Source organism: Schistocerca serialis, chromosome 1 (genome assembly GCF_023864345.2).
Source record: "Schistocerca serialis cubense isolate TAMUIC-IGC-003099 chromosome 1, iqSchSeri2.2, whole genome shotgun sequence".
NCBI classification, from domain to species: domain Eukaryota; kingdom Metazoa; phylum Arthropoda; class Insecta; order Orthoptera; family Acrididae; genus Schistocerca; species Schistocerca serialis.
Window position 1 is genome coordinate 965,237,881 of NC_064638.1, and position 21,730 is coordinate 965,259,610.

Sequence of the window (21,730 nt, forward strand, 5' to 3'; positions counted from 1 at the left end):
TCTGACTTCTGCAGAACGAGATAGAGTTCTTTCACTAGTAGTGGTCTAGCTGGAACTTACAGAATGGAATGTGTTCCAAGGTTTTGCGCATATCTCGACGATAAGCAGTCAGCTTCACATCTCTTGGTAACCGTTGTTAAACACGGAAGCGGAAAGACAAAGAAATCTGACTGCACCAAGAGAAAGACCACCCGAATTAAGCAGCGATGTTGCGGCGTGTTTGTCGAGAAAAGCACTAAGATTTAGATTCCAACCACACTGAGGTCTTTAGATAGGAAAGGCGAAATGAGCACTTTAAAGATGACTGAAATATTGTCTGTAACCTCTTAGAGGGCTCCAGCGTTCTTCAGATATCACGGAACTCAGGATGCTGAAAAAAAAGGACTTGCCACACAAAAACAAGGTACCTGTAATAAATAACACACAAGTGGTCCTGAAAAAAACATTCAAACAGAGTGTGAAGATTAAATAAAACAGAAACCCACTGATGATTGCACAGATGTGTTGAAACATGCTTGGAAACTTCGAAAAAAACGGTGTTTTCCTTAACTGGCGGACCTTACATCCAACAAAAGTTATTTTCGTAGTGACAACATCTTCTCATGAAATTTCAGTCACCAACTTTCTCCTACAAATGCGAAAATATTTTGTTGACATCCATCTACGTAGAGATAAAAGATCATAGTAATAAAGTAAGTGAAATGAGAGCTCGCACGGAAAAATTTTATTATTCGTTTTTCCCGTACGCTGTTCGAGAGTGGAGCGGAAGAGAAACAGCTTGAAGTTGGTTCAGTGAACCTTCTGCTAGGCACTACATTTTGAATGACAGAGTAGTCATGTAGACGTAGACGTAGATGAAGGAATCGGAAGTATTTACTTAGGGAGTTTCTGATTTTGAGACACTTCTCGAGAACAGTGATAGTGGTTTCCCGTGCTGTTGTACTTCACAGCTGTATCTTGTAGTTTCGTTTGTAATTACATACGTTTCTCGTACACCTTTCGCACTTCATCCTCACCTGTTAGCCACGTTTTCATACAAAGAACGAGATTTGGGAGGAAATTTACGTCGCCATATTCGTTGAGACACAATACGTTACTGCCGTGGCTCACTTGCTTCTCGTTTGCTCACTCCTGACCTAATCTCTCTCTCTGTCTCCCTCTCCCTCTCTCTCCGTCTCTCTCTTTCTCTCTCTCCCTCTCAAACTCACATACAAAAATAAAATGTTTCGTCCGTAGCAGAGTGGTCGCATGAAACATTCAAAATTGACGCCATAATAGATAAAAACATAACGAGAAAAAACTGGTGTAACTATATACTAGGTGGTTGTAACTAAACTGATGGTGTTTCGGGTGCTGCAGTGTGGTCTGGGCTGTACACACCGAAAGACGCTGAAACGTCATAGATATGTTCATTAATCAGTTTGCTTACGGAGGATGCTGAAAAAACAATAGTCCACTTTGTACCACCGGATGAAAATGGGCGGCGCTGTAAGCGGTCAGAATGTGAGGTGTTCCCAGCTTTGGCGTCAGTAGCCTGTTTGTAGCTTGATGACGCGTGTTGATTTGTGAAGTGTCTGTCGGTGTAAAGGCTTAAGGAAGTTGATGTTACCAGTATGAGACATAATAACTATAGAAAAGCTAGACAGTGCACTTCTGGTAAAATTATTTTATCTGAACTACAGCAATGTCAGCTCTGCATTGCTGGAATACCGTGTAACAGAAACAGCTGTGAAGAGGCCAATTGTCAGTCAGTGGACTAAAGAGAATGTTCAACAGATTTGAGACCATTGGGAGTGGGAGGCGGCCCATTTCCATGGCAGTTGCTGATGAAGTTCCTGTAGCTATAGCCGATCGTGCAGCACATGCCTCAGATTCGGCAGCCGGTGCTCGAGCTGTGTCATGAAAACTCTCTCCACTTGTCAATTGCTCAAAAAAAAATTTTCAGCGCATCTTACGCTGTGATCCTTACAGCATTCAGATTGTGCACCAAATGAAACCCCAAGGTAGGCTTCAACGCCGTGTCTTTGCCCTTCGCATTTGTCACGCATAGGAATTGATGACATGGGGCTGTGGAATATTCTCTGGGCGGACGAGGCACATTTTACTGGGCACAATGCAGTGAACGCCACAACTATCGCATGTGGGGTTCTACACCGCTACATGCTGTTCGGAAACATTCCCTGCATTCAGCTTACGTGACTGTGTGGTGTGGTTCTACAGGCTGCTTCATTCTCGGTCCGTTTATCTTCGAGGAGATGACTCCTCGAAACCCTGTTGGGTGTACAGTGACATCTGCAACGTTATAAGGACCTTCTTGTGCAACGTGTGATCTCAGCTTTGCTAGTACGCAACTGTGTCCACACCACTATTTTCATGCAAGATGATGCGACGCCACGTGTTGCGTGCCAGGCGAAAGATTTGCTACAAGAAACCTTCGGTAACAAATACATCATCTCTAGGCAATTTCAAGGTGTGTTTTCTTTCACATCCTCCGACCTAAATGCATGTGACTTCTGGTTGTGGGGTATCTTAAAGATCTTGTTTATCAGACATGTATCCTGACTCTTCCTGATCTAAAGCATTGCATGTGATGAGATACACCCGATATGCTGCTAGCAACTGTCGACCATGCCGTGTTACTGATGCAGAATGTTGCTGAGTCGGAAGACCATACTGAAAACACATTGTAACTTGTGACCACATCCTAATAACGTTCCAGAACCGCTATTATCATGTATTTGATCATTCCTCCCCCTTTCCAGCACCCACGCCTCATTTTATTTTTTGGTCATCAGTCTACTGACTGGTTTGATGCGGCCCGCCACGAATTCCTTTCCTGTGCTAACCTCTTCATCTCAGAGTAGCACTTGCAACCTGCGTCCTCAATTATTTGCTTGACGTATTCCAATCTCTGTCTTCCTCTACAGTTTTTGCCCTCTACAGCTTCCTCTAGTACCATGGAAGTCATTCCCTCATGTCTTAGCAGATGTCCTATCATCCTGTCCTTTCTCCTTATCAGTGTTTTCCACATATTCCTTTCCTCTCCGATTCTGCGTAGAACCTCCTCATTCCTTACCTTATCAGTCCACCTAATTTTCAACATTCGTCTATAGCACCACATCTCAAATGCTTCGATTCTCTTCTGTTCCAGTTTTCCCACAGTCCATGTTTCACTACCATACAATGCTGTACTCCAGACGTACATCCTCAGAAATTTCTTCCTCAAATTACGGCCGGTATTTGATATTAGTATACTTCTCTTGTCCAGAAATGCCTTTTTTGCCATAGCGAGTCTGCTTTTGATGTCCTCCTTGCTCCGTCCGTCATTGGTTATTTTACTGCCTAGGTAGCACAATTCCTTAACTTCACTGGCTCCGTGACCATCAATACTGATGTTAAATTTCTCGCTGTTCTCATTTCTACTACTTCTCATTACCTTCGTCTTTCTCCGATTTACTCTCAAACCATACTGTGTACTCATTACACTGTTCATTGAGTTCAGCAGATCATTTAATTCTTCTTCACTTTCACTCAGGATAGCAATGTCATCAGCGAATCGTATCTTTGATATCCTTTCACTTTGTAGTTTAATTCCACTCCTGAACCTTTCTTTTACTTCCATCATTGCTTCCTCGATGTACAGATTGAAGAGTAGTGGCGAAAGGCTACAGCCTTGTGTTACACCCTTCTTAATACGAGCACTTTGTTCTTGATCGTCCACTCTTATTATTCACTCTTGGTTGTTGCACATATTGTATATGACCCGCTTCTCCCTATAGCTTACCCCTACTTTTTTCAGAATCTCGAACAGTTTGCACCATATTGTCGAACGATTTTTCAGGTCTACAAATCCTATGAAAGTGTCTTGATTTTTCTTTAGCCTTGCTTCCATTATTAGCCGTTACGTAAGAATTGCCTCTCTCGTCCCTTTTCCTAAAGCCAAACTGATCGTCACCTAGCGCATTCTCAATTTTCTTTTCCATTCTTCTGTATATTATTCTTGTAAGCAGCTTCGATGCATGAGCCGTTAAGCTGATTGTGCGATAATTCTCGCACTTGTCAGCTCTTGCCGTCTTCGGAATTGTGTGGATGATGCTTTTCCGAAAGTCAGATGGTATATCGCCAGACTCATATATTCTACACACCAACGTGAATAGTCGTTTTGTTGCCACTTCCCCCAATGATTTTATAAATTCTGATGCAATGTTATCTATCCCTTCTGCCTAATTTGACCGTAAGTCCTCCAAAGCTCTTTAAAATTCCGATTCTAATACTGGATCCCCTATCTCTTCTAAATCGACTCCTGTTTCTTCTTCTATCACATCAGACAAATCCTCACCCTCAACGAGGCTTTCTTGTTCTTTCCACCTATCTGCTCTCTCCTCTGCATTTAACAGTGGAATTCCCGTTGCACTCTTAATGTTACCACCGTTGCTTTTAATGTCACCAAAGGTTGTTTTGACTTTCCTAAATGCTGAGTCTGTCCTTCTGACAATCATATCTTTTTCGACGTCTTCACATTTTTCCTGCAACCATTTCGTCTTAGCTTCCCTGCACTTCCTATTTGTTTCATTCCTCAGCGACTTGTATTTCTGTATTCCTGATTTTCCCGTAACATGTTTGTACTTCCTCCTTTCATCAATCAACTGAAGTATTTCTTCTGTTACCCATGGTTTCTTCGCAGCTACCTTCTTTGTACCTATGTTTTCCTTCCCAACTACTGTGATGGCCCTTTTTAGAGATGTCCATTCCTCTTCAACTGTACTGCCTACTGCGCTATTCCTTATTGATGTATCTATAGCGTTAGAGAACTTCAAACATATCTCGTCATTCCTTAGTACTTCCGTATCCCACTTCTTTGCGTATTGGTTCTTCCTGACTAATGTCTTGAACTTCAGCCTACTCTTCATCACTACTATATTGTGATCTGAGTCTATATCTGCTCCTGGGTACGCCTTACAATCTAGTATCTGATTTCGGAATCTCTGTCTGACCATGAAGTAATCTACGTAATTGAAATCTTCCCGTATCTCCCGGCCTTTTCCAAGTATACCTCCTCCTCTTGTGATTCTTGAACAGGATATTCGCTATTACTAGCTGAAACTTGTTACAGAACTCAATTAGTCTTTCTCCTCTTTCATTCCTTGTCCCAAGCCCATATTCTCCTGTAACCTTTTCTTCTACTCCTTCCCCTACAACTGCATTCCAGTCGCCCATGACTATTAGATTTTCGTCCCCCTTTACATACTGCATTACCCTTTCAATATCCTCATACACTTTCTCTATCTGTTCATCTTCAGCTTGCGACGTCGGCATGTATACCTGAACTATCGTTGTCGGTGTTGGTCTGCTGTCGATTCTGATTAGAACAACCCAGTCACTGAACTGTTCACAGTAACACACCCTCTGCCCTACCTTTCTATTCTTAACGAATCCTACACCTGTTATACCATTTTCTGCTGCTGTTGATATTACCCGATACTCATCTGACCAGAAATCCTGGTCTTCCTTCCACTTCACTTCACTGACCCCTACTATATCTAGATTGAGCCTTTGCATTTCCCTTTTCAGATTTTGTAGTTTCCCTACCACGTTAAAGCTTCTGACATTCCACACCCCGACTCGTAGAACGTTATCACACCTCACACTAATTGCTTATAGAGCTATATCATCATTTGATGTATTATTTTTTAAGCATACTCCTCAAGCTCACCAGTTAATGATCTTAATTACGACATATCAGGGTCCTGCGTCGTATACGACCCACACTGCAGCACTCGGAAACTAGCCCGTCTAATTATAGCCAGCTGGTATACTGTGACATAAGTTTATCCCCAATTTCGGTCTGTGTATGAAAACAGGTTATAACATTGTATGGTGCAGTCTAAAAGATGTGAAAGAAGGGCATTCTAGTCATATTAACAAGCACACCTATGATGCACAGCATTGCGGAAAAGTTACGTACAAGACATACACCACTGCTACTCTCGAAAAGTATCTCAAAATTAATAAACAAATATTCCCGAATACTTTGCAGACGACATTCTGTAAAATAATGAAAAATTATAAATGCAAGGTGACTTGCAGAAATACACTTTCACATCTAGATTAATTTCAGGCGAGTAATTACAAAAAAATTCACATGTTTTCATTTTTAGGCTTAAAATAGAAAAACATTAATGAACTTCGTATTATACTTTTACAGAAATGAAACGAGGCCCACGAAAGACGACACATAAGTTTTGAAACCTGTTTCCGTAAATTGTAGAAAGGCATATATTGCGTTCTGCAGAAGGCAGAGTTTATAAACCCCAATGTAATTCGCAAACATGGAAAGAACGATAACAGGAGTTTCCAGCAGCATTTTGACGATAGTGCAGATCTGTGGCTTTGTTAATTGTGTTTCCAGTTTACTTTAAGGACTGTGGGTACGAAATCGTAGTTGTGATGACATACTGATCTTTAAGGCAGCCCGAATTATATGTTAGCTTGAAAAGTAAATGATAGTTGGCGAAGCCACCGGTTGAGATTTCATGCGAAAACCTACATATTTTTTTGTTTTTACACGGCATGATACTAGAATTTGATGAGCGTATTTCTCCGGAAGTTTTTATGACAAGTAAATTCAGAAAAATCATATCGGCAGGTTTAATTTATCTCATCTGTGACAGATTTCTTTCATAGAGGCCACCTGCACCAGGGTACCGGCGGATTCTGTCTGCGGAGGACTCCTTGCTATCTAAATCCTTTTGGATAGTATTTTGTTTGATTCAGATGAATGTAAGTGTTTTCAGTGTCTGATATTACGAGTGTAATCCCAAAAGTAAGGTCTCCTACTTTTTTATAAGTACATCGACCAGTTTATTTCTACAATGGTTTACATCAGTTTACAGCTTGAACATTTAGCTATTTTTCGACATAATCACGATTTTTGTCGATGCATTTTTGTAGACGCTTTGGCAGTTTCTGTATGTCCATGTCATACCAGCTCGCCGCCATGCTGTTCAGAAAGTTATGAACCTCTTCTTTCACCTCGTCGTCGGAGCTGAATCGTTTCCCGGTCAAATGTTCTTTTAACCTAGGGATCATACGATAGTCACTGGGCGCCAAGTCAGGAGTATAGGGTGGGTGGGTGATTATGTTCCACTGAAACTGCTGCAGGAGAGCAACGGTTTGCCGAGTGATGCGTGGGCGAGCGTTGCCATGGAGAATGTGTACGCCCTTGCTCAACATTCCTCTTCTCCGGTTCTGAATTGTCCGTTTGAGTTTTATCAGAGTCTCACAGTACCTGTCAGCGTTAATTAATGCTTTGCTCAACCTTCAACACTGTCTCCTCAGAAATTGACGGTTTCCCGCTCCTTTGTTCGTCGTGAATTTCGGTCCGACCAGCTACAAACTCTCTACAACTTACGAACATTTTTGACACCCATGCACGACTCACCATACTTCCGTCACTTGGCGATGGATTTCAATCGGCGCAGTGCCCTTTGCGTTCAAAAACCGAATATCTGCGCGCAGTTCGCACTTGGCGGTGACATCCAACGGGAGCTCCATTCTCAACGGCTGCCAAGCCAAGACTGAGCGCCAAGTCAAGACAGTGTGACCAACTGCCACACAAACGGAGTTCTGTACCTATAAAAACTAGGAGACCTTACTTTTGGGATTGCCCTTTTACATATCTTCGGCCTCTTCTGTACTCAATGGTGTCTGCAGAAATTTACGCCAGGGGGAAAGATATTACAATTGCAATTTTTTATATAACCGATTCGGGAAGTTTGATAACGTGCCTTAAGAACGTAATTTCAGAAGTAATACCACCAAAACTTGTTCATCTGAAATGACTGGTGGTTATCCATTTATTTGTTTTCCACAATTTCTCCTCTCTTCTATCGCTGAAAACTGTATCACTTCTAAGCGCTTCAGTCTGGAACCGCGCAACCACTGCGGTCGCAGGTTCGAATCCTGCCTCGGGCATGGATGTGTGTGATGTCCTTAGGTTAGTTAGGTTTAAGTAGTTCTAAGCTCTAGGGGACTGATGATCGCAGATGTTAAGTCGCGAAGTGCTCAGAGTCATTTGAACCATTTTTTGTATCACTTCTTTGTGTTTGGATTCACAGATGAAATATAATTATATGCACAGTAATAACGGCTGTATTCTTCAGAATCTATAAGTTTCTTATATAAAACTAAGTACAGTCTGACAAAGCTGTGAGAGTCGTTTTTTATTTCTTCCTCCGTCTGTCTTCCTCAGCTTAACCAATCTCTTCATCTAAGAGCAGCAGCTACAACCAACGTCCGTAGCTCCCAGTTTTCAACATTCAAGTCTTTGTGTTCCCATACAGTACTTGCCCTTTGAGGGTTACATGATCTTAAAACGGTCGTACAAGCGATACGAGCCTGACTGACTGACTGAGGTGATAACACTGAAGTACGCTTGAATACTGCTTTTCCTCTGGTACAGCTGTGAAGGAATGCCTGATGGATTAGTAGCTGTCACTGTCAATAACAAAATGCATAATGCTACCGCCAATCTGCTACTGTCCGTTTAAATTCATTACTAAACAAACTGCCTTCGCTAGGGCTATAGATGACTAAATTTCTCTTCCGTTCTTGCCAGTGATAAGTGACAGAATTCCACTCACGAGCAGACAGAGTCGCACTTACATGAAATTGGTGCGAATATAAAATCGCAGTAACATTTGTGCAACTACTTACGAGAGGCCTTCAATAAATAAGGCAAAACATTTTTCCCTCGGACAGTTTTGGTTAAAAAACGCACAATTTTTTGTGGGACATCATGGAATTTTTCTGCTTCTGCCCTTACGAATTCATGAAGTTCGAATAGATGACGGCGCTATACGTACCTTTCAAAGTGGCGTCTGTAATGAGTCACTTCCAGGCAAGGCCTGCCATTGAGTATACGTTTATTATGGCAGAACATCAGTGCATCCCAGATATTCATACGCTCTTACAGAGTATCTACACAAGCCTGGCAGGAAAAAAAAGCACCTACGGTGAGTCGTTGGGCGAGGCATCTGTCATCAACGCAAGAAGACCACACAAATCTGTCCTTCCAATCTCCTTACTGCCGGATGGCAGCACACACCTATTACTCTTGCAATGCTGGAACATTTGCGTACTCTCATTTGAATGGACAGACGGGTGAAACACGTCCTTGCACATCTTGAAGTCTTTATTGGTGGTACTGACACAATTCTTCACTAATTTAAACACTTATTCACCAGTTTAACTACTAAAAGTGTTTGATAGCTTAGTTTCTCATCGCTTAACACAAGATCATAAAGAACAACGAAGGATCATCTGTGCGGAAATGCCTTTCTCGTTACGGGGCTGATCGTAACAATCTTTCAGTGAACATCTTCACAGGTAAAATTTTTGGAAACATTATCAGTGATCTTATATAATGTAATTAAATATATATAATTAATTATTTATAATGGGACTAAAGACGAAATAGACATATTTAAAGACTGTTTGAATAATATACATCCCAAACTGATTTTCACAGTTGAAGGCGAAAATCAAGGAAGTATGTATGTTTTAGATCTCACTATCACAAACTGGGACAATAAACATCATTTTGCAATCTATAGAAAGCCAACAGCAGTATATGTCATCATTATCGCTGCTTCTTATCATCCACCCAAATATAAAAAAGCATTTTTTTTCAATCAATGATCCATAGAATTATAAAGTTACCACTGACCCCAGATGAAATCCACAAAGAGATGTCAGTACTAAAGCAGATTGCTAATGCAAATGATTATAATCCCAACGAAACAGATTTTTTGTTTAATAAGCTACAACGTTCTGAGGCTGGTAATCGAAAATTCTCCCAAATGGCATATATGGGGAATATTTCTGACAAAATACATAAATTATTTAAAAATACTGAATAGACAATAGCTTTTACCACCAATAACTTGCTTCAGAATAGACTTCGACGTACCATTGGTCTAAATGACATCAAAAATCTTATGTAACGATTGTGAAAAACAATATATTGGGCAGACAGGTCCTACTAGCCGAACTAAATCTTTATTGGACCAACATTTAAAAGACTGTGATTACTCTGAAGGGTCAATCCAAAATAATTTAAAAATCTCCACATTGCCCCTGAAGGATCTTTATTAAATGCACTAGAAGAAATAGAAATTTACCACATCACAAAAACGAGCCTCTAGCGTTGTTGAACGAGCTTCTTGATTTTCAGGAAAAATATTGCTTTGATCTTTTCGAAGACTTGTTTTAATTTTGACTGCCCTTTCGTTTTTTGCTGTAGTCTATGTTTTAGTTTACCTTCTTTTGATACAAATAATGCTGACTCGTGATTTTATCAATAGCATTTTTTCTACGATTAATGGCGTTACAGTTTATCAGTTTATTCATAGCATTGTTAATGTTCTGTCCCCCAACGGCCCCCCCCCCTTTACTCTTCACAAACTGTTTTTTCACTAACAGTCTCCTTTTAACGGATTTTGTATCCTTTAATGTTGCATGGGTTATTTCCTCATTACCATTATTTTACATAATATCATCTATTATATGAATTTATAACCATATCGTGTTTAACACAAGATGTAACGGAGGCCTCTATATCTAAAACCTTATGCTGCCCTTTGTATGTGTGTTTCCTTCTTACATACAAGTACTAGGCAAGATTGCTTGTTAAATTTCGCTATTCTGCCATTCATATTTCTATGAATAATCTTTAACGACTATAATATTCACTACTATATTTTCTATTTACTTTTGACGTGTCACATCGATAGAGGACGCCGTCTTTACGGCAACCCTCAACGTCGACATAGATCGTCTTTACTGTCGTTACAGCACTTTGTGCCTATTTTTTAGAATGTCGCATCGAAAGAGGACGCCGTTTATAGACAACCCTCAATGTCTGTTATGTCCCCCTTGCTTTGTCCGCCATGCGTTGTTTTATTCCAAGGTAGTAGAATTCCTCATCTTAATCTTCAACGTGGTTCCCTGTTATGATGTTACTGCTGCTCGTCATTACTTTTGTCTCTGTTTTGTTTACTTTCACTCCATATCCCGTGCTAGTAGCTTCTCTCTATCGCTATAGCAACCTTTGGCAGCTACTCCATATATCCTTGCCAACAGGACGTAATTTAAGGAACGGCTAACATAGAGCAGCCTAGACTAGTTTATTTTAAGCTAATTATTTACTACAGTTTTGTATTTTTGACGAATAGCTATTTCATCGCAACTTTAAAAGGTATTTTAACTATAAGTCTTCTTCAAACCTTAGTAATGTAGACTATTGTAATACATTATATGCTAATAGTACACACTATACTTCTGATTGTTTAGCACTGACGTCATATACAGAACGGTGAGCGAGACTCGTGCTATTTAAGTCCACTCCCTGCCTATCCATTTAGCAGTCAGTTCAGCGCCGTGGGTCGGCGCAACTTGCTTCATGGAAGTCCACCTGCCGTTCTGGGTATATGAAGTTTGTAGTTGTATTTCAGTGTATATACGATACTGTAAGGATCCCTCTGTCTGTACGTATGTTGTTTCAGAGTCTGAAGATGATCCTTAAGGACTGAAACCGGTCACTCTAATTAAAATAAACTTACGATCAAGAATGTTTTTAATTATATATATTTAATTGTCACAGGTGATGAAACATTGGTTCATGACTTCGAACCGGGAACAAAACGACAATCAATGGAGGGGCACCTTACCACCTCCCCTGCGAAGGAAAATTCAAAGCTACACCCTCAGCCGGTAAAGTCATGGAGACTGTCTCCTTGGACTCTGAAGGTGTTATTCTGCATAATGTCCTCCCTCATGGTGCAAAAATGAACTCTGACGTGTATTGTGATACATTCGGGAAAGTGAAGATACGACATCGACGTGCTCGTCGCCGCATAAATGCAAACGAACTTCTCTTTCTCCGAGACAACGCAAGGCCTCAAAAAAGTCTGTGCACGCGATAGGAGCTCAAAAAATGCCATTGGACGGTTCTTCTTCATCCATCCAACAGACCGGATGGCAGAAATTTCGACTTCCATCTGTTTGGCCCAGTTCAGGGAGCACTCCGCGGCAAACAGTAGGTGGACGATGGGGAGTTTTCTGATGAAGCAAGACGTTGGACCCCACGTCGACCAGTATAGTGGTAACCTGCAGGTACACACGCCCTCCCAGTAATGTGCCGTAATGTCGTCGCATTGAACGAAGATTATGTTGAAAAATAGGGTTCTGTAACTAAAAGAATGGGGAATAATATGGCATATTGTAATCCTGAATAAAACCAACCTGCTTCAAAAACAAATGTGTCGTATTACTCATTGACTGTCCCTCGTATATATGTTACTGTTTCTATACATTTGTGTGCACATGCCGGCCGAAGTGGCCTCGCGGTTAAAGGCGCTGCAGTCTGGAACCGCAAGACCGCTACGGTCGCAGGTTCGAATCCTGCCTCGGGCGTGGATGTTCGTGATGTCCTTAGGTTAGTTAGGTTTAACTAGTTCTAAGTTCTAGGGGACTAATGACCTCAGCAGTTGAGTCCCATAGTGCTCAGAGCCATTTGAACCATTTTGGGTGCACACGTTTCTAAGTATAGAAAAACAAAAACAAATTAACTTGGTACAAGTTTCATTGAAATACGTGTTGGTAATCAACAGCGGAGAAAATCTCCATTAAAACCATTTTCCCTGACGTTCCATCTAGCCAGTGATTTGTACATCTTCCTTTCCTTGACGGCTCTACGAAGAACCTCCTCATTTATTATCTTGTCTCTTCACCTAAATTTTTTAAATGTTTCTGTAACACTACAATTGGCCGCGCGGAGTGGTCGCGCGGTTAGAGGCGCCATGTCACTGATTGCGCGGCCCCTTCCGCCGGAGGTTCGAGTCCTCCCTTGGTCATGTGTGTGTGCGCTGTTCTTAGTGTAAGTTAGTTTAAGCAGTGTGTAAGTCTAGGGACCGATGACCTCAGCAGGTTGGTCCCATAGGAATTCACTCACATTTTTTTGAACCCTACATTTGTAAAGATACTTTTTCCCCTTTTTCGAGTTTCCCACATTCCATGATTCACTTCAGTGCAATTTTCTGCAACAAAAATACTTTCCCTCAAATTTATTCCTTAAGTTAAGGGCATTATTTGACACCAGCAGCATCCTTTTACCTTTAGTTACTGTTTTTGACTGTGCTAGTATCCTTGTTATGTCCCCTTGCTTTGTCCGCCATGCGTTGTTTATTCCAAGGTAGCAGAATTCCTTCTGTTTGTCTTCAACGTGGTTCCCAGTTATGATGTTCCTCCTGCCCGTAATTCCTTTTTCCTCTGTTTTGTTTTCTTTCACTCCATATCCTGTGCTCAGTAGACTGCTCACTTCACTCAGTACGTCCTCTAATTCTTTCTCGGTGTCATTAAAGATAGTTGGGTCATCAAGGAATCTTATCAACTGTATCTCGTCACCCTAAATTTCGACGGCTCTCTTGAAACTTTCATTTACTGTCCTTATCGTTTCTTCGATTTACACCATCAATAGTAGGGAGGAAAGACTATCTTCGCCTTTCGCCGTTTTCAAACAAAGCGTTTCGCTACAGGTGTTGGAGTGTTACTGTGCCTACTTGTTTCTTGAACATACTGTATGTTTCTCGTCTTCCCATGTAGTGTTTAAGTTTGTATTATTAAGCACAGTATATGACCTACTTCTTTGGTTTATTTATCTTTCCTAAAGCCAAACTGGTTGTTTTTTTTTGTTCTTTTGTGTATTATCCCTGTCAGTAACTTAGATGAATAAGCTGCGATAGTTCTTGCATTTAAATGCTTTGCTGTCTCGGGATTGTGTGGATGATATTTCTGAAAGCATGATGGTACGTCTCCGGTCCCATACAATCCACATACAAAACTGAATAAACATTTGGTACCAATTTCCGCTAAAGGTTTTAGAAATTCCGAAGAAATGTTACTCCTAACTTTTGCCTTGTTTCTTCATAAGTCTTCCAAAGCTCTGCCGCAGTCTGACTTTAAAACAGGTTCTCCTATACAGATCAACAACAATTTGTTCTTCTGTCTTGTATCAGATATTCCCTCCTCTCGCAGAAGCTCTCAATTTTCTCTTTCCACAGGTCACTCCACCCTCTCCTCTGCTTTCAAAAGTGGAATTTCTTTTGCACTCTTACGACTTTTTTCCAGTTAAACAGTTATTCCGTTTTAAGTTGTACAACAGGTAGGAGGGGTTCATATTGGGGATTGTTGAGGGGTGTCGGGCAGGTAATTGCATTAATATTTACAGCGTGCTCAGTGTTGTAAGGGTTGCTCTCTGGAGCTCGATAACTGGTGTACGATGAAGCGACAGAGAAAATATTGGAGACTTTACATACGCAAAATTCTGTAAAGATATCAACCCACAATGATTGTAAAACCAATGAACCAATTCTGCATTGCTGGCTAAAACTACAGTGTTTCCAGTTGCTTTCTGCAAAACTATATCTGCAGTTAGGTAATATCATAAACAATCGTTGCAGGAAAAACTTGAGATTTCTCTAATAATTGAGAAACCTGTCCCGTAAACTGCAGGACGGTGCAAGCGCGCTAGCGAACCTCCTCCTGCCCTACCTCCGCTCCCCCACCCCCACCTTTGGAGAAGCTATGTCTGTAGGGTGTACGGCTACACAAGAACTCTCTTAGTTGATCGTATTGTTATCTGACTGGGTGAAAGTACAGATAAGCAACATTTGCCCTGATAATACGTAGTGATTCTGAGGTATCCCTCTTTTAAAAAATGGTTCAAATGGCTCTGAGCACTATGGGACTCAACTGCTGAGGTCATTAGTCCCCTAGAACTTAGAACTAGTTAAACCTAACTAACCTAAGGATATCACGAACATCCATGCCCGAGGCAGGATTCGAACCTGCGACCGTAGCGGTCTTGCTGTTCCAGACAACAGCGCCTTAATCCGCACGGCCACTTCGGCCGGCTATCCCTCTTTTATTCCGTATTTAATAATATTCTCTATATCAGCATTTTTTTAAACGAGTTTTTATATTTTATCTTTGTAAATTAATTCATAAATTCGCAACAACAATTCACTCACTATTACACGGGTTACATAGCTGTTGTACGCAAGTGAAATTTATATTTGCTATTCCGTAACATTCGACGGGCATTCAATAAGTGATACAACAAGTTTTTCTTTTTTTTTTTTTTTTTTGAAGGCTGGTTGGTTTTATCCAGAGTTCCTATGCACCATTTTATTCGTCTTTTTTTTTTTGGATACAAAATCCTGTTTTTCAAAATAATCTCCGTTCGATGCAGCAGCCTTACACAGCCCTACTGGGAGGGTCTGCATGCCCGCATGGTACGACTCTCTACTGGCCGGCGTTGGAGCCAACGTTTTGCTGCGCCAATACCCTCCCCATCATCCACGTACTGCTTCCAGCGGAGTGCGTCCTTCATTGAACCAAACAGCTGGAAAGAGGGAAGTGCGAGATCCAGCCTGTAGGGGCTGAAGTAGGATTATTCCACGAGGTCCCACAGCAAATTCCGCATGTTTGAACCGAAATTTGTCGTGCAAAAAATGTATTGTCTTACATACTGAACGCCCATTGTAAGATAGGAGTGGAGTAGCTTTAAGAACCTGATGTCGAATAACGCTATATCTGGTAAACTAAGTACTGTCATGACGTGATAAAAAATAAAACTCGCATGAGCTCGTAAAATGTCACGAAATGATGGCTTCTCGGTAGCAGGCTTTAAAACGCCTGATCTGGTAAAAAATAAAACTCGCATGAGCTTATAAAATTTCACGAAATGGTCATTTCTCGGGAGCAGGATTAAAATTGCATGTCATTTCTATTGACAGTGGGACACGTCGTTATGATTCTTTGCAAGGCATTCAAGACCTGTTTCGTCAAGGGCAGACGACTTCTAGAGCAGGTAGCAGAGTTTTCATTTTAATTAACAGCCAAAATAATTGTAACTGTACCAACAGAAATAAAATCAGTGTTATGGAGAACAGCAAAGATTTATATTTTAGGAAAAGCATCTCGTATGAGGCTTTTCAATAAATGACTAAATTAAATGGAGGCATCACTTACGAAATGAAGAGGTGCTAGAATGAGTAGGCGGGGGCAAAAATAGGTGAAAACTCTTATCCAAAGAAGGATTAGGATATCGGCATTTGTTCAAAGTAAAATAATATTTGTAAATATCGTGCTAGAACAGGAATGGAGAGGAATAATCCTAGAGGCAAACAAGTAATTGCTACCATTCTTCCTCGGTTGCTACTTCAATTCGTATAGAAAAGAATAATTATTATCCATCTTTTGGAAGTGAATATTTAATTTAATTTGAACAAAACATTTTTCACTATTCATTTTAGGACTTATCCGTGATCTATAAATTAAAAGAAAATTAACCTTTCGTTCTTCGTTATGGTACATTCAGTATTTAGTTGCAGCACATTAAGAATATCTTAACTTTGTTACTCTGGTTTATCACTTCCCTGTTTTTCTCGTGTGGCCACTGGCTCCTTTGAAGACATATGTTGAACACCCAGTTGTGACATACAATCTGTTGGAAACTTATATTGTGTTTATCTAGTGTCTACACAAGAAAACACTAAAAGAAGAGGCTGCATAAACGTAACTGAAAAAAATGCAATCTTGTACTTGTAAATAGTAAGATAATCTAAATGTCCCGTCAGGGAACACTACTGGTTTCATTATTAAAAAAATGCATAATTAAACAATTATTTTTTACTTTGTAGATCTCTGATGACGCTAACACACACAGAAGAAACGTGTTCGGTTTTATTTAGAGTTAAAAAAAATGGTTCAAATGGCTCTGAGCACTATGGGACTTAACATCTGTGGTCATCAGTCCCCTAGAACTTAGAACTACTTAAACCTAACTAACCTAAGGACATCACACACATCCATGCCCGAGGCAGGATTCGAACCTGCGACCGTAGCGGTCTCGCGGTTCCAGACTGAAGCGCCTTTAACCGCACGGCCACACCGGCCGGCGTAGAGTTAAAAGGCGGATAACTATTATCCTTATCTACATGAGAATCGTAATTGATTTGCAATGAGGTTAAAACAACTGCGATGATGCTAGTTTAAATAAATGTTTAGGTTCGCAAAAATTATAACGATATCTGAACATATAGATAACAGCATGAGAAGTAATGAAAGGCATAGGTCAGTGCAGCTACTACATCTTCAAATGGCCAGGAATCTCTTACATCAATGAACTGTACACGGCAAACACTGTTATTTTGCACATCGGAGGATGTACGTGCGTGCTTCTAGTGGTTAATGGTATGCTTGGCGGTTCACTGAAGTTAAATTAGTATAGTCACTTGAGTAATCTAGAAGTACTACGGTACAAACGGTTACAGTACTCAGGACTCAGTTCATATTCATGTCTCGCTTATCTCTGCACTCCGAGCAATGTACTCATCGCCAGAGTATCCACCATCTAGCTCGACTACCGTGTATTGTCAGAAGCTTTATCATATATAGAGTTTTTGCTTTACGTCCCTGGTTTAATACGGAATGTGCCCTACAGCACGGGGAACTTTCTTACTCCAGTGTGTCGTTCGTCTATGACGGGACAGATGTGCCCCAACTGCATGTAGGTTGGTGGCTTGCACACTAACTCATTCGACTTAATTAGCGTTAACGTCACGAACATTTCCTGCAATCATCTTTACGGCTGCTGTTTCGTCAAAGTGCAGACCACTTAACTGATTCTCTTTATATCCCCCACTGTTCCTGCGTTTCCCTTCCAAAGCCACTTGAGTCACCACGTAGCTGCATTACATACCCAGTAATAATTTTCTACCACGAATATAAAACTGACAAATGTTGTGAAACACATATCTTTACTTGACTAAAACAGAATATAGTTTTTTGGAAACCAGGATAACGTGTTAAAAATTTGTTTGAAAATTAGGTTTTGACGGAGAATTAGCGTCAGTAGTTACCAGAATTCCACCAGGTTTCGGTTAATTAATCATCTGTATAGGTAAAAAATGAAATGATCGTGTGGCATTTATTGGCCTGGATATCCCCTTTGGGGTTCGGCTGCCGTATTGCAAGAGTTTTTAGTTGACGCCACTTCAGCGATTGCGTGTCAATGATGATGAGATTGATGATGAAGGACACACAACACCCACTCCTCCGCCGGGAATCGAACCCGGGCGGTAACTCTACCAATGCGCTATGGTGGCGGACATCTGTGTGGGTAAATCTTGGAAAGTAATGTGCCACGCACAAGAAACGTAGCGTCAACAAGCTTTCATGCGCTTGACATTAACTTTCCGCCAGAGATACGTAATTTTTTCGTGACATCCTTAAGCACTCCCGCGTCTTCTCGTATCTTTCTAGTGAGTCCTGGTCGATAGCAGCGGTCAGCCAGTCTTCAAAACAGCTTCAGCAAATGAGGTGCTTTCTATCCAGTGAACAGATATTGAATTTCGTTTCAGGTAAAATAAGACCACGAAAAATATTCTTAAGAGTTCACACAGTGTCTACGGTCTCCGGACAGTGGCTAAAGGCTCGGTAAGTCGCTGGGTGAAGAGTCTGTCACCTAAACAACAAAGAGAAGGAAATCTGTATGACTTCCTATGAGCAGGCGGCCGAGCACATCCGTGACGACTCCAGTGTTGCGATGTGCTGACACTCTTATCCAGGGTGATCGACAGTGAGCATTATGCAACTCAGTGCCCAACTTGACATCTTTGTTGCTGGTGCCAACACACATGTCCACCAGTTAGGGTATAAAAAGTTTTGTGTGCGCTAAGTTCCCCGAAGCCTAACTGAAGAGGATAGGGAAGGATGAAGGAAATTCCGTGCCGTCTTGATTTTTCCGTTATGGGGCTGACGGTACGCTTTCGTATCAAACCTTGTCACAGGTCATCAAAAATGCAATCACAAATTTGAGCGTGGAACGAAATAGCAGTCAATGAAGTGGCACCTTATAACATCTTCTTCCTCGAAGAAATTTAAGACAGTAACCTCAGAAGTTAAAGTCATTGTTAGAGTCTTGTGAGACACTAAAACGGTATTGTGTTCCATGTCCTCCATCATAGTCAAACCATGAACTCCGAAGTCAATTCTGACAATCTGAGGAAATTAAAGAACCGGTTACAGCGTGTTCGTCACAACAAAAATTGTGACATATTGCTCCTCCTCCGCGATTGCTCAAAGCCACACACCTTCTTTATTAGCTCTGCAAACCGGCTCTCGCACCGGTACCATGACAGCCCATTGAAAACTTGCAGCATTATGTGCGTCTGTCTGCAGTGACCTTTTGCGACTAACCCTTCTCCACTGGCCCACCACACGTAGATCTCGTGGATTACTCGCTTGGATACTGGATGGGACCGACCTGCAGTCGTTGGTAGTAGCAATTCCTTATTGTTAGGGCTTGTTTACGTCCACTGTTCGTACTTTGTGTAACATGCCTGGGAGTGGTGTACTATTTCTTATAGACAGATTGGGAAACCCACGCTGACAAACCCAACAAATCGGCAATCTCATTCACGGTTTGGTCACGGGTTCTTTCAAACAGCGACCTGTCCTTATTACAGTGATCCCGCATGGGCTGTCATTAAACTTTGACAAATCACAGTACATACAGTTCCGCGCAGTAAATGGAATGACAACATTAATAAATATATACTTCGATCAGAAATCAGTAGCTAAGTAGAATATTAAAAATTTCTAGGTGTATGCATTGAGGAGGGGTTGAACTGGAAAAAACAAACTGAAGATCTGCCGAAACGTTTGAGTTCAGCTACTTATGCTCTTAGGGTCATTGCAAATTTGGGCGATATACATCTCAGGAAATTAGCTTACCACGCCTATTTTCATTCTCAGCTTTCGTATGGCATCATATTCTGTGGCAACTCATCATTTAGTAAAAGAGTGTTCATTGCACAAAAGCGTGCAATCAGAATAATTGCTGGAGCTCATCCAAGATCATCCAGCAGACACTTATTTAAAGAGCTAGAGATCTTCACTGTAGCCTCACAATATATACATATTCACTTATGAAATTTGTTGTTAACAATCCGAAGGAATTCAAAAGTATTAGCAATGTACATGGCTACAACACTAGGAGAAAGGATGATCTTCACTACTCAAGGTTAAATCTAACTCTGGCTCAGAGGGGGGTAAATTATGCTGCCACAAATGTCTTTGGTGACTTACCTAATAGCATCAAAATTCTGACAGATAGCCATATAGCATTTTAAGGGAAACTAAAAGAATTTCTTAATGGAAACTCCTACTCATTAGATGAAGTTTTGGATATAGTAAGTGGGTAATTTCCCTAACCCCACAAAAATAATTAAAAATATTGAGTGTCATGTAATATTTTGTGTAATGTATAGACACGTTTTATGAACCTGACACGTTCCACATCATTATGAAGTGTCGTATTCATGATCTATGGAACAAGTACTAATCTAATCTAATCATAACTGACGGGCACATACACACCATTTTACATTCCCACGACTTAGGTCATCTGACCATTGGCACACAGTTCTACCTCATCTCTAGCGCTCAAAAGCGACCACTGTTATCTTTTGAGTGTATGGCTAATATTTTGTCCAGAGAGCTCAATTTCTTCAGACATATTAACCTGCAAGACTGACCGCGGGTACTGTTGTTTGCCCGCAGTGGCTCCAGTGACGACGCGGCTGCTGGGCAAGAACCGGCCTCTGAGCGCCGGCCAGACGTACGAGGTGGCCTGCGAGAGCCTGGGGTCTCGCCCGCCGGCCCGCATCTCCTGGTCCAGCGACGGCGAGCCACTGTCGGGAGACCGCCAGACGGTGAGTGCCGAGTCTGCTGCTCCGCTGGGGCACGGGTAAGCAGGTGGCTGTTGGGTGTCTGTTACGTAGCTGCTGCTCAACAAAAACCGTACCAATAATTTCTTCAGAGACTCCAAGTCAAAAGAAAGGAACGATCTGGCTGAGAGTGTAAGCACCAGTCTGCGGCTGTTTGCTGATGATGCTATGGTGTGTGGGAAGGTGTCGTCGTTGAGTGATTGTAGGAGTATACAAGATGACTGAGACAAAATTTCTAGTTGGTTTTATGAACTGCAGATGACTCTAAATGTAGGAAAATGTAAGTTAATGCAGAGGAGTAGGGAACAGATACACCAGTGTTCGAATACATCATTAGTAGTGTGCTGTTTGACACAATCACGTCGTTTAAAAATGTTGCAGAGAAAAATGATATAGAATGAACCTGTAAGCTTTTTAGCAGGGAAGGTGGATGATCAACATTGGTTAATCGGGAGAATTTTACGAATTTCTAGTTTATCTGTGAAAGACACTAGTGCGACCTATTGTTGAGCACAGTTCGTGTGCTTGGTATCTACCCAGGTCGGATTAAAGTAAGACATCGAAGAAGTACGGAGGGGGTCTGCTGGATCTGTCACCGATAGGTTCGCGCAACATGCAAGTATTACCGAAATACTTCGGGAACTCAAATGGGAATCAGTAGAACGAAAAACTAGGCCAAGCTGCAAATTGATTCGATGAGTTGTTTTCAAATCATCATACCATAGTCGAAAATGTCATTTCTACGTATGTCAAAAATGTGCAATGAACTAGTCATCGATCGAGTAAAAAGTAAAAATTAGCAAATTTGGACTGGTTTTTCGTTCTATTGATTAACAGCAATTCCTGAGACAAGCTACTCCAGCATGATGGGAACC

At 41.2% G+C, this 21,730-nt stretch overlaps 1 protein-coding gene across 1 annotated transcript in view; it reads left to right on the forward strand.

Moving 5' to 3' along the window:
- Window positions 1-21,730, forward strand: part of LOC126452917 (hemicentin-2-like) — a 716,817-nt gene that overhangs the window by 421,865 nt on the left and 273,222 nt on the right. Inside the window, exon 6 of the mRNA XM_050091124.1 lies at window positions 20,689-20,840. Coding sequence (XP_049947081.1) covers window positions 20,689-20,840 — 152 coding nt within the window. The remainder of the gene's footprint in view (window positions 1-20,688; window positions 20,841-21,730) is intronic.